This window comes from Erpetoichthys calabaricus, chromosome 16 (genome assembly GCF_900747795.2).
Source record: "Erpetoichthys calabaricus chromosome 16, fErpCal1.3, whole genome shotgun sequence".
Lineage (NCBI taxonomy): Eukaryota > Metazoa > Chordata > Cladistia > Polypteriformes > Polypteridae > Erpetoichthys > Erpetoichthys calabaricus.
The window spans coordinates 68517131-68529926 of record NC_041409.2 but is presented as its reverse complement, the minus strand read 5'-3'; the positions used below and the strand labels follow the sequence as shown (position 1 = coordinate 68529926).

At 38.3% G+C, this 12796-nt stretch overlaps 1 protein-coding gene across 1 annotated transcript in view; it reads right to left on the bottom strand.

Moving 5' to 3' along the window:
- The window catches only part of msh4 (mutS homolog 4), a 56504-nt gene extending 49957 nt beyond the window's left edge, over positions 1 to 6547 (bottom strand). The window contains exons 1-2 of the mRNA XM_051919909.1: positions 6299 to 6547; positions 3538 to 3723 (exon numbers count right to left, since the gene is read on the bottom strand). Of these exons, the coding sequence (XP_051775869.1) occupies positions 3538 to 3723; positions 6299 to 6524 (412 nt within the window). The 5' untranslated portion in view covers positions 6525 to 6547. The remainder of the gene's footprint in view (positions 1 to 3537; positions 3724 to 6298) is intronic.
- Between the last annotated feature and the right edge of the window lie 6249 nt (positions 6548 to 12796).

Sequence of the window (12796 nt, the reverse complement as noted above, 5' to 3'; positions counted from 1 at the left end):
CCATTTTGCTTCACTATCGACAACATTGCTGCTAGGCACAGATGACAAGAAGTGAAATCAGAAGTCATTAGGTATAGAGTTCATCACTAACATTTTCTAGTCATCTAAGGTTTGCAGATAAAAACCTTGTTAATGAGAGTAATTTTTTGTTTAACAATTATCTGGCTAAAGATCCTGTGATTTAATACTTTGACTTTGATTTTTTGAAGTACAGTACTATTAAGCTTAACAAGAGACTGGATTTGCTTTTTGGTTGATAAGTTTTGCATAACTTTTGACATGTAGGTGACAAGTAAAATTTTACTTGATTTCTTCCAATCCCTTTTCATAGAAGTCTCTTTGTAGCAGAACAGTGCCATTTTGTTTTGTTTTTTTCACACTCAGTTGTTGCCAATTTGGGACTCCTGTTTCATATACTAGCCATGCTCATTGACTAAATAGTCATTCCTATTCATATGTTAGATCACTGTGTCACCTCTATCAGATGGCAGATCTTCAATCCAAGTTGTTGGATTAAAAATAAAAACTCTGCATGATGAATTGCTGTTAGTTAGTTTGGGAAATGAAGTCTCAGTGGCAATTAAGACTTTTTTTCTGCTCCTCTGATGTACAATTTTTGCCTCACAATTTTTGGTTTTATTTGCTTAATATGTTCACTTCCAGATTTAGACTTATGCCTGTTTAACATTAAGTAGTAAAGTGCCAATTCTGCCACCACCCCCAGGTTCTTCTCTGCAGGTTGGAGGGCCTATGTGCAGAGCTGGATGCAGATTAACGTCATACCCAGGATGGAGCAACTGCAGGTTAAGAGTCTTGCTCAAGGGCCATACGAAGTAGAGTCACTTTTGGCATTTATGGGATTCAAACCGGCAACCTTCCGATTGCCAGTGCAAATCCCTAGCCTCAGAGCCACCAGTCCACCCCCAGTTTCATACAGTGGAACAAAAAATACAGTGCGCAACAAATATGATCAATGTATAGGGTGTACTGGGATAAAAAATGTACTGTATTGTGCAACAACTGCATAATCAATATCTTGAGTGTAAAAGTGATTTATTCTTTAAATTGGTTAAGTAAACATCAATATGAATGCTATATACTATATATGGTGTATATTTGTAGCTATATTTCATTTTTTTACAGCATAGAAATACCTTAGCATTTCCTAGGAATATTAGATTGACATTGTGTGAGCTGAAGAATAATGCCTTTTAAACTGAAAACATCCAGAGACAAATCAAAACATAAAATTACAGCTGCAAACCTAGAAATTGTCGTATTTTCTGCTTACACTGGGAAAACAAGATGTATACGGAGTTGTATCTATTATTGGACAAATGTTGTAAATAATACACGCATAAGATGATTAAAGGAGAAACTACAATACCCTGTTGCTTCTTTCTATTGTGTCTTTATTGTTTAACAACTGAGTGCTTCCAAGATGGAAGTTATCAAGCCATCTAGCCTTTGGAACTTTTCTCTGCACCAAGCAACCAGCCCACCGCTGAAATGACAATATCTAAGTCTGAAACAAGAATTACATATATTTTTATTGTATTAAAGACTCTTTGTTGATAATGTCGACATAGTTCCTTCACATTTGTAAATTCTAAGATAACCCAGCATTTAAAGTCAAGCATTATTTTTCTTTAATATACAAGTGTTTTCTCCTCCACATATCTGTTCTGAGATACTATTTTTCAGCTACCTTATATCCCTGGCAAGATATACAATGAATGGGGGTGCAATGCATAAACTCTTTATTGTGCTTAAAAATGTACCTGTAGCCAGTAGGGGGCATCTCTGGGCCCCAAACCCTTGACACAACAACAAACACACAAATCCCAGGTTCAAAAGTTATTTGATTTTAAGAAATTTCTTCCAAAACCTGTTTCTTACACAACAGCACTTTTTTCTCCTCCACTCCTCCCAGGCAAGCTTTGTCCTCCTTCACTCTGAATGAAGTGAGGCAGCTCGTTTTATTCCAGACCCAGGAGTACTTTTGATGCCACGAATTTGCCCCAAGGACGAACTTCTAAGTCCGGCAGAACCACCTCAGTACATGGACATTTGTCTCAGCAGCTCCTTCCTGTGACACCCCCAATGCTGCCCAACAGAAGTACAACTCCCAGGTTGACCTGTAGATGTACACATGGGTGGTTCAACAAAGAGACACTGCCACTTAGCACAGTGGGAGGGCATATAGCCCTGATAGTTGGTCTTACAGTGTTCTTCAAATTTGTTGCCCTGCCCTGGAAAGGGAACCCAAGCCATCCCAGTCAGGACGTCCATCCATTGACATGCTCTGTCCATTATATGGGCATTTTGGCCAGTTAAGGAGCTATCCATCCCAGTCATTAAGCCAGTCATTCCCTGTCTTCCATTACTCACCTTAGTAGGTAAAGTACTGCAAACAATACAAACAATGGTCTAATAAGAGGTGGAAAAAAAACAAAATGGTCAAATAAGTAACCCTTTACCCCTTAATTCTTCATCTCAGCTATCTGATATGTACCCAGATGGTGCACAAAACATGTCTAAACATCTCAGTGCCTTTTAAACATAAATTGTGGGGCTCTGATTACTCGGCTATGGTGTGGGTTGTGTTGATTTCCATACAGAGCAATGTATAAGGTGTTGTATAATATACTGTAGAAATTCCCACTGATCAAAATTATCTTAAATTTAAGCGTTTATGTCCTGATTAGCAACAACATATTTCAGATTGACAAAACCCTATTACACATCGCACAAATAGTCAATGAATGTTTTAACACAAACTTAAATCATACCATATCTTAAATCATCAAAGTACTTATAGGACATTGTGCAACATCCCCTGAGGCTTAGGTTTGCTCCATGAACATAAAACACCAAATTATTCAATTCCCCATGAACAAATGGCGCTGCATACCTTTAGTACAGCTTCAGATACTTGTACAATCTATGCCATAACACAATGAAACATTTCCAGCGATTCATGGTGGAAAATTCCCTATTTAACCATTTTACAGTACACAAGTGTTCTGTTTCTTATTTTTAATCCCCTGTACATTATTGTGCAGTCTTAGCTCCCACAACTGAAGACAATTGCACATAAGATGACATAATTTACAACTCAACAGTTAAGCAGCTAAAGGGCCAAAACTACAATGGCAATCTGGAAGATAAAGGTATCAATTTTGTCTTGCATGAATAATGGGTACAGAACAGAAAATCTACAGAGTGCTCCTCAAACAGTGAAATGCTGATGTAATGCTCTGCCAGGATACCCCAGAGGAGTAAATACACAGAACATTTTATAACAAAGATAAGTTTTTCTTTGTACGTCTGGCAAGGAGTAGAGATATAATACATAATGTACACGTTAATCACTATTAATACTGAAATTGAATCTTATATGACATTAAATAATACTATATTTTCCATATGCTTATAATCTTACAGGAATATCCCCTATATTCCTAAATGATTCAGTTTAACAGGTACCAATAACAAATTTCAAAAAACAGAACATTGCTGAGCCTGAGAAACTACCTGGATTCTCTGTTTGTGGTGTACGTGTCCGAAGTACAGATGTTGGTCCATGAGATTTTACTGTGACTGGAGTCTTCTTGAAGCAGGGAGTACTGGAACTCCATGCTGAGAAACCACTGCTTTCTGAGGTGAGGTTTTTTGTACTTATTAATCCTGGATTTGAGCTTCGGTCAGCAAAGCAGGAGTCTGACTTAACATAACACAAAGTTTAAAGGAAGCATAGCAGAGTAACTGGATTAAAAAACAGGAATGCCATAATCATGTACAACTGTAATACAATAAGTAGCCTTTAATTAAACAACCAAGTGCACTCAGGAATCAGGCAAGCAGGAATTTAAAAAGTCATTTTTAAATGATGCACAAAATGAGAATGACTTTGCAGTTTTGGAGTAGTTCTAATGTTCAAGTTTCTGACTTAGGCAAAGGTATACACCCCTCATAACAAAGCTAACATTAAATAAGTTCAAAGTCATCAAACAGGTCTCTAGCTCATGTGTCAGAACTGGCTTCTAGGTCTGAGTAAATTGCACTACTGTCTCTTTTAGGTTTTACAAAAGAGGAAACATGCTTCATGACAACTCCAAGCTGAGCTTTCTGGAGTGCAAATCTGCTTAATTAAAAATAAAAATAGCTTTGTATAGTTTTTGGCACCAAGATCACAAATGCACTGATTAAATTTCTTCATAAATAGCCCAATAACAAACAGAAAAACACAATTCTACATTTCTTTGAATTGCTATGTTTGTATCAATTACTAAATAAGCCATTTAGAAAATTAATTGTTGGCTAGATGAATATATTACCATAAATATCATTGTTAATACTTCATTAATCAAAAAAGCCCAAAAAGATTAAGCAATATAAGCATTGAATACAATTAATCTCAAAATAATATTTAAAAGCATTACCAGGAACTTAAGAAATCTGTAGAAAAAGCAACAGGTTCATTATTTATATAATATACAGTATATTAATTTTAATAAAGTGATTTTCATAATAGGGGATGCAAAAGTGAAGCAGGAGCAATATATGCTGCCTTATTATAGGCTAATGTCACCATGAAGTTTGGATGTTGTGACCACAAGGGGGTCCCGGAAAGCCCTAAACCGCAGACACAGCCATACAGCACACATTTTACAAATAAAAGATTTTATTACACATGGCACTTCTCTTCTCCAGTAATCAGCCACAATAATACAAAATACACAGTAATACCCAATTATTCTTCCTCTTCTCTGCCTCTTGCAGAGTGTTGCCCGCTGCCTCCCAACTCTGACTCTTCCATGTGTGGCAGTGGGCTCCTTTTTAAGCAGGACCTGGGAATGCTTCTGGTGACATGATGCATCTTCTGAGAAGCATTTCTGGCCATAAAGTAAGAGAGTTCCTCCTCCAACTGCGCCCTCTACTGGCCCATAAGGACCCCAGCAGTGCTGCATTTCCAGATTCCAACACCCAAGCTGCTATCCCAACTAGGTTCCTAGGTGAGGACCACTGCCGCCTATCATATGGGGGATTGAACTGCTCCCGACCTCTGGCTATCGCTGGTCCTTCTATTAATTTACACCGGCTGGGTACAAAGTTATTTATCCACTGGCAACGTTGTGCTGACCTCCCATTCCGGTAATGGCTACTTCTTTTTTCCAGCCAGGATGCCTGTTCTCGTCCTACAATGTTTTCCATTATGCAAGGGATCTTGCATGTATACGTTTCCTCCCAAAATACAGAGATGTGTATATAAGGCGGACAGATCTCCCAAAATTGGTCCAGTACGAGTGTGTTCTGTGATGAATTAGTGTCCTACACAGGACTGGTTACTGCCTTTAACTTGATGCTATCAGGAAGGGCTGTGGTCATTTGCCATGCTGTGATGGACAAGACATACTTGGAAAATTGATGGATGAATAAATGAAATGAGCTTAAGGGACAGGGACTGAAGTGTGTGTCTATATAATAGAGTTATAAAGAGCAAATAATCGATCTGTGGACACAAAGAAAATATGAAGTACATTTACAGCAGAGAAGGAGAGGGGGTCACAATGAAGAAACGGGTAATGCTGCTTGCTCACTCCATAAACGACAGGATTCTATATGTCATTGAATTAACTTTGCGCCTTCTCTCAGGGTCCATGTGTGTTTAATTTTTTTCCCTCCAACATTTCTGTGACATAAGTGTTAGGCTGCACCCAGTTACCCAGTAATATGAGGCATTGCAGTAGTCTGGCACCACACACAGGATTAGTTGATGCCTTGTAGCTATTATTGTCAGCATAATCTCTTGTCCACCACACTGGTAAATTAGACAAAATGTGTCATGGGCTGTAAACTTGCCATCTGAGGTCCAGATTCAATTTTGTATGATTCACCTATGTTTATATTAACGTTGAAAATTGTCATCAAACCCTTATATTTATATGTTTTTATGTTCAATTGGTTTACGTTTTACACATCAAATTTATTTTGTAATTTTGTATATAAATTAACACACTTCTGAATAATTGTTTGACATGTTCTGATAATAAAAAAACAGCGCAAATGTTTGCTACAACAATACGGGTACAGTTTGATCTTTCATTAAACGTATCCTATCACCAATATGGTGGTTCAGGAGCCAACATCCAGGAAAACGAGGAGACCCGATAGAATTATGTGAAATTGTGTCAAACCACACATTACCAAAATGCTTCCCTGCACATTACATTTGCCGCTAGCTTCGAATTATTCTAGTAGCCGTGTGGGTAGCCCTCACTTAATCTGAATTTACCTCCAGACACGATGCCGCCACGCATGCCGACCAAACTGGGGCCCACGCGGTTAACGAGGCGGCACGTAGCGCTGGCAAAGGGCCCTCGCGTTCTTAGATTACAAGCCGATCTCCTTGAAGAGAGGCGGTGACGTATCTCCAGCGAAATCGCCGTTTCTGAGGATAATGGACGACTGTAGTTCTCCGAAAGGTCCGCGGTGGCCTCGTCGCTTCTGCTGCCGAACATTTTCGGTCAGGAGTCAAAGATGGCAACCTAGCGAGAGCGCGTAGCCGCGGGCGCGTGAACGGCGCTTCACGAGTGCCCGTTTGGCGCGCAAGACCTTCCAGCGGCGTTATATATGCAGAGTCGCTGCGGAAAGGGGAGGAAGCAAAATACTACTAATATCTGCAAATAATTTAAATACAGTGGGTAGGGAAAGTATTCAGACCCCCTTCACTTTTTCACTCTTTGTTATATTGCAGCCAGTTGCTAAAATCATTTAAATTAATTTTTTTCCTCATTAATGTACACACAACACCCCATATTGACAGACAAAAAAAATAATTTTTGAAATTGTTGCAGATTTATTAAAAAAGAAAAACTGAAATATCACATGGTCCTAAGTATTCAGACCCTTTGCTCAGTATTTAGTAGAAGCACCCTTTTGAGCTAACACAGCCATGAGTCTTCTTGGGAAAGATGCAAGATGTTTTTCACACCTGGATTTGGGGATCCTCTGCCATTCCTCCTTGCAGATCCTTTCCAGTTCTGTCAGGTTGGATGGTAAACGTTGGTGGACAGCCATTTTTAGGTCTCTCCAGAGATGCTCAATTGGGTTTAAGTCAGGGCTCTGGCTGGGCCATTCAAGAACAGTCACAGAGTTGTTGTGAAGCCACTCCTTCGTTATTTTAGCTGTGTGCTTAGGGTCATTGTCTTGTTGGAAGGTAAACCTTCGGCCCAGTCTGAGGTCCTTAGCACTCTGGAGAAGGTTTTTGTCCAGGATATCCCTGTACTTGGCCGCATTCATCTTTCCCTCGATTGCAAGCAGTCGTCCTGTCCCTGCAGCTGAAAAACACCCCCACAGCATGATGCTGCCACCGCCATGCTTCACTGTGGGGACTGTATTGGACAAGTGATGAGCAGTGCCTGGTTGTCTCCACACATACCGCTTAGAACTTTTTGGCCTTAATTCTATCTTGGTCTCATCAGACCAGAGAATCTTATTTCTCACCATCTCAGAGTCCTTCAGGTGTCTTTTAGCAAACTCCATGCGGGCTGTCATGTGTCTTGCACTAAGGAGAGGCTTCCGACAGGCCACTCTGCCATAAAGCCCTGACTGGTGGAGGGCTGCAGTGATGGTTGACTTTCTACAACTTTCTCCCATCTCCTGACTGCATCTCTGGAGCTCAGCCAAAGTGATCTTTGGGTTCTTCTTTACCTCTCTCAGCAAGGCTCTTCTCCCCCGGTAGCTCAGCTTGGCCGGACGGCCAGCTCTAGGAAGGGTTCTGGTCGTCCCAAACGTCTTCCATTTAAGGATTATGGAGGCCACTGTGCTCTTGGGAACCTTAAGTGCAGCAGAAATGTTTTTGTAACCTTGGCCAGATCTGTGCCTTGCCACAATTCTGTCTCTGAGCTCTTCAGGCAGTTCCTTTGACCTCATGATTCTCATTTGCTCTGACATGCATTGTGAGCTGTAAGGTCTTATATAGACAGGTTTGTGGCTTTCCTAATCAAGTCCAATCAGTATAATCAAACACAGCTGGACTCAAATGAAGGTGATCTCAAGGATGATCAGAAGAAATGGAAAGCACCTGAGTTAAATATATGAGTGTCACAGCAAAGGGTCTGAATACTTAGGACCATGTGATATTTCAGTTTTTCTTTTTTAATAAATGTGCAACAATTTCAAAAATTCTTTTTTTTGTCGGTCAATATGGGGTGCTGTGTGTACATTAATGAGGAAAAAAAATAATTTAAATGATTTTAGCAAATGGCTGCAATATAACAAAGAGTGAAAAATTGAAGGGGGTCTGAATACTTTCCGTACCCACTGTATATTTGTAAATCATTTAAAGATATCTTGAAGTGCATTAAAGATATCTTAATTTGAGATGCATTTCAAGATATCTATAAATCATTTACAGATATCTTCAAATGATTAGGAGATATTTCTAAATGATTTAAAGATACTGTATCTGGAAATATTTAGAGTTGTCTTTAAATATTTAGAGATACCTTTAAATGTTTTTAAGGTATCTTTAAATTTTTTAAAGCTATCTCTAAATGATAATTTGGCTTGCCATACATTCCATGGAGAAACTAATGGTGACAACTCACAATATATTCATGTAAGTGAAAAGGTGGAAGAATTAACATTTAGAGATACCTCAAAATGTATTTCAAGAAGTCTAGAAAGTCATTGAAGGTATCTTAAAATGAACTACTGAAGCTGTCTTAAATGCATTTTAGGATATTTCAAATAGATTTCAAGATATGTTGCAGTTGATTCACTGTTCATTTTAAGATATATCTAATCCAACCCAGGATACCATGAAATTAGTTCCTTTACATCCTGAAATATCTCAAATATACATTTTGAGATTTCTTAAAGTAAGTCTATAGGCATTTTGAAATATCCATCCATCCATCCATCCATTTTCCAACCCGCTGAATCCGAACAGAGTGTCACGGGGGTCTGCTGGAGCCAATCCCAGCCAACACAGGGCACAAGGTAGGAACCAATCCCGGGCAGGGTGCCAACCCACCGCAGGACTGAAATTTCTGAAATGCAATCCACGTTATCTCAAAATAACTTCCTTCAAAATTGCCTGTGTTTTCAATGGGACTTCCTATCTATTTTAAGATATCTTGAAATGAATTTGAGATATCGAAAAATGAGCTGGAAATCATTTTGATAGGTCTTGAAATGCATTTAAGATATCTGAATATGGACAGGAAGTAATTTTATGATCTCTGGAAATGTACCTGAGATATCTTTAAATGAGGGCACCACAGTGGTGCAACAAGGTGACTGGGGTTCACGTCCTGGGCACTCCCTGCATGGGATTTCCAAGTTCTCCTTGAGTTCACATGAGTTTCTTCCAAGTCCTCACACCATCCAAAGACATGTACAGTAGGTTAGGTGGATTGGCATTACTAAAATGGTCTGTTCCTGCCTTGTGCTTAATGTTTGCTGGGATCGGCGGCTGCTCCCCCATGTCCTTACTCTGCATAAGCAGGTTTAGAAAATGCATAGATATGGATATGGAAATGGATGGAATATCTTAATATGTATTTCAGATATCTCAAAATGGTCTGGATACTATTTTAATTCTTTGAGGGATGAATATTTTTTCCAAAAAACTCCATTTTCTAAAAAGCACACAAACCAATAGTGTCACACATAAAATCATCATAGATGTCTGTTGTTGTGTGCTGTGGCTGCTGTCGGTGCCTGTTCGGTTTCTCTTGCAGCAGGGGTGGCTCGATGGCCAGCAGGAATATGTGGTGGGCCAACTGCTTAGTTGTCTTTGTGTGGCAGTCACAGTGTGACACAATCCATTTTGTATCTCTTGTCATCGTAAGTGACGGTCCTACCAGGTGAACATTGCTGTAGGCACATCAGCAGCACGAATGTATTGAATACTGTCATCATCTGGGGGCCAGTCTGGTAATGCTGGTACCTCACTTTTGTTTTCGGTCTCCACCTCCAGATCACTTGCATCAAAATCATAGTCCGACAAGTCTGAGTCCGATCCAGTGAAAATACGCAAAATGTCATCCATGGAGTATTTTGTTTTGCATATTCCCTTTGGTCTCTCACCAGATGTCGATGCCATTTTAGAGGTTGTTTGCTCTTTTCTACTTATGCAACCAAAGGGAATCGAGGTCAAATCAATGAAGCTATCTTTCCTTCTAGCAAAGACAGTCAAACTAAAATGTCGCAGTTTACAGCTGATTAACCTCTCTCTACCTCTGAATTTCGACAAAAGTCGACATCTGCCATGAAAGAGTTAAGATATCTGGAAATGTAATTGGGATATTTTAAAATGCATTCCTTCACATTGACTCATTTTTCAGATATCTTTTGAACATCTCAGAATTATTTCATTATATCTTAAAATGGGCCTCTATGCCATTTCAGATCTCTAAAAATGTATTTCAGAATATCTTGAATTTATTTTAAGATATCTCAAATACATTTTAAGATACCTTTAAAAAGACATGAATTATTTCAAAGATATCGGAATATCATTTTCATATATTTACTATACAATTTATGTCTGTTGTACTAGGGTGTTGTACCGTGTTAGCTATTATGAATGTAGAGAAAAGCCAAGCAAAATGACACCTTTTATTGGCTAACTAAAAAGATTAAAATATGCAAGCTTTGTTTACATCTTGCCTGAGTTGCCTTGAAAGCTTGCATATTGTAATCTTTTTAGTTATCCAATAAAAGGTGTCATTTTGCTTGGCTTTTCTCTGTATATAATTTAAAATATTTCAGATTGTATTTCCAGGGATTTCAAAATATTTTTTTGCTCATCTTCAAATATCTGAAATGCATTTCAAGATATCTCAAAATAACTTCTTTTATGTTTCAAAACATCGTAAAATTGACAGGAAGACCCATTGAAAGAATGGGAAATTTTATAGAAATTGATTTCAAGATATCTTGAAGTGCATTTAAGACATCTTAAAATGCATATCAAGGTCAATGTGAGATATTAAAACGTGTTTGAGATGTCTTGAAATGCCAACATGTTTATTATGACATATCTGAAAATGAATTTGAAATATATTGAAATGCATTTGAGATATCTTAATTATATTACAGATATCTCAGAATGTAAAAGAACATATTTTGAGATATCTGGAAACAAGTTTTGGATATCTTAAAACGTGAACTGCATTTTATGGTTTCTCAAATTTATTTTGAGATATCACTAAGAGTTCATTTGACTTGACATAAGAGCCACCCTTTGCCTTCAGGACAATTTCAGTTCTTCTTGGAATGCTGTCACACAAGCCCTGAATTGTACATAGTGTGATATTACAGTACTGTGCAACAGAGAAGCTTACAGTTCTTACAGAGTCCTGAAAACATAGAGTGAAAGGATAACTATCTGTTCTGTGTGTACAAGTAGGGTTGCACCCTTAATGTCTGCTGGTATATGTGGGAGCCAAAAGGATAGCCCATGAAAACTAGCACCCTGTCCAGGGTTGGTTCCACCCTCACACACAATTCTGTAAAATGAGTACAGAGTTCCCATGACAAAGATCTAAATGCCTGTGTTAGAAAATGGATGGATAAATGGAAGCACATCAATTCATACATACCCAAATAACATTAGAATGCCTGGATGAGCATATAGGTGGGTGAGCCTACTTGAAAACGTAATCAGAGGGATGCCGCATTATGTTCAAGCTGAATAGGAAACATGTGGGCTTCCACCTCTAGGGAGACAGTGCCTAATCATTTGATAAATCACCCACTTCCAAAATGTAATTAGTCCAAGTTTATGGTCAGAGCTGCAAAGTATATTGTGGTGAGGCAGAGCTCAAGTGGAGCACACATACTATAGAGGAAAGATACCAACACAGTCAGTCACTTGAGCCAGTGGAGTTCGGCCTCAATGGTTTTTAGGAGGTTTGCATTTATTTCTTAATTTTGTATGCCTCAGAATGTATTAGTATTAGGTTGTTTCGTTGTTTTGTTTATAATAATGGCTTCTATTTTATTTATCACAGCTGCCATCATCTTGTACATTGTTTTTGTTTTTGCAGTCATTTTGTGCATTTTAAAGCATCCCAGTTGCCATCACATGGTCCAGGAAGTTGCATGTTATACTTCCAAGTAGTATATAAGAAGACTGTGTGCTCCTCTTGGTGTCCAACATTTTAGATTCCCAAAACAAGGAACTGTTTGTGGTGTTAGGAATTACATTTATAAAGAGTATTTAGGGCAAAAGATTTTTTGTTTATTTTTGATTTACTTTCAGTTTTTTTTGTTTTGATTTATGGTCTTCATCTCAGCTATTACTCTGACTACATTTCTGGTCTTACCATTTCCTGGTCCTTCCTAAAAGATCATTTTTCATTTATTCATATTAACATTGCTGTGTGCAATTCAGGGTTGCAAGGAAAAAAATCCCATACTAAAATCATGAAACATAATTCATAAACCAGCCTTAGATAAAGGACTGGTCTATTGCAGGGTACATTCATTCAATCATCCACATATACCTGTCACAATTACTTAATCTCTTGTATTATGAATTTATACTTCATTCTGTGTGTCAGGCAGAAGAGACTTAAATACCTACAGGCTCCTAGGCATTTGAAGATGAGCAGAGGACATGCCAACCATTATTTTATTCAGTCACCCAGAGAAGTGTGCTTGTGAGTCATTTTTATCCTATGTAGGAGTTGCTCATTAATCACCTTTTATTTACCAGCCATATTTTCTTGTGTTTAGATAGGAGGACATAACATTTTAGAAAATACTGTTATATTCC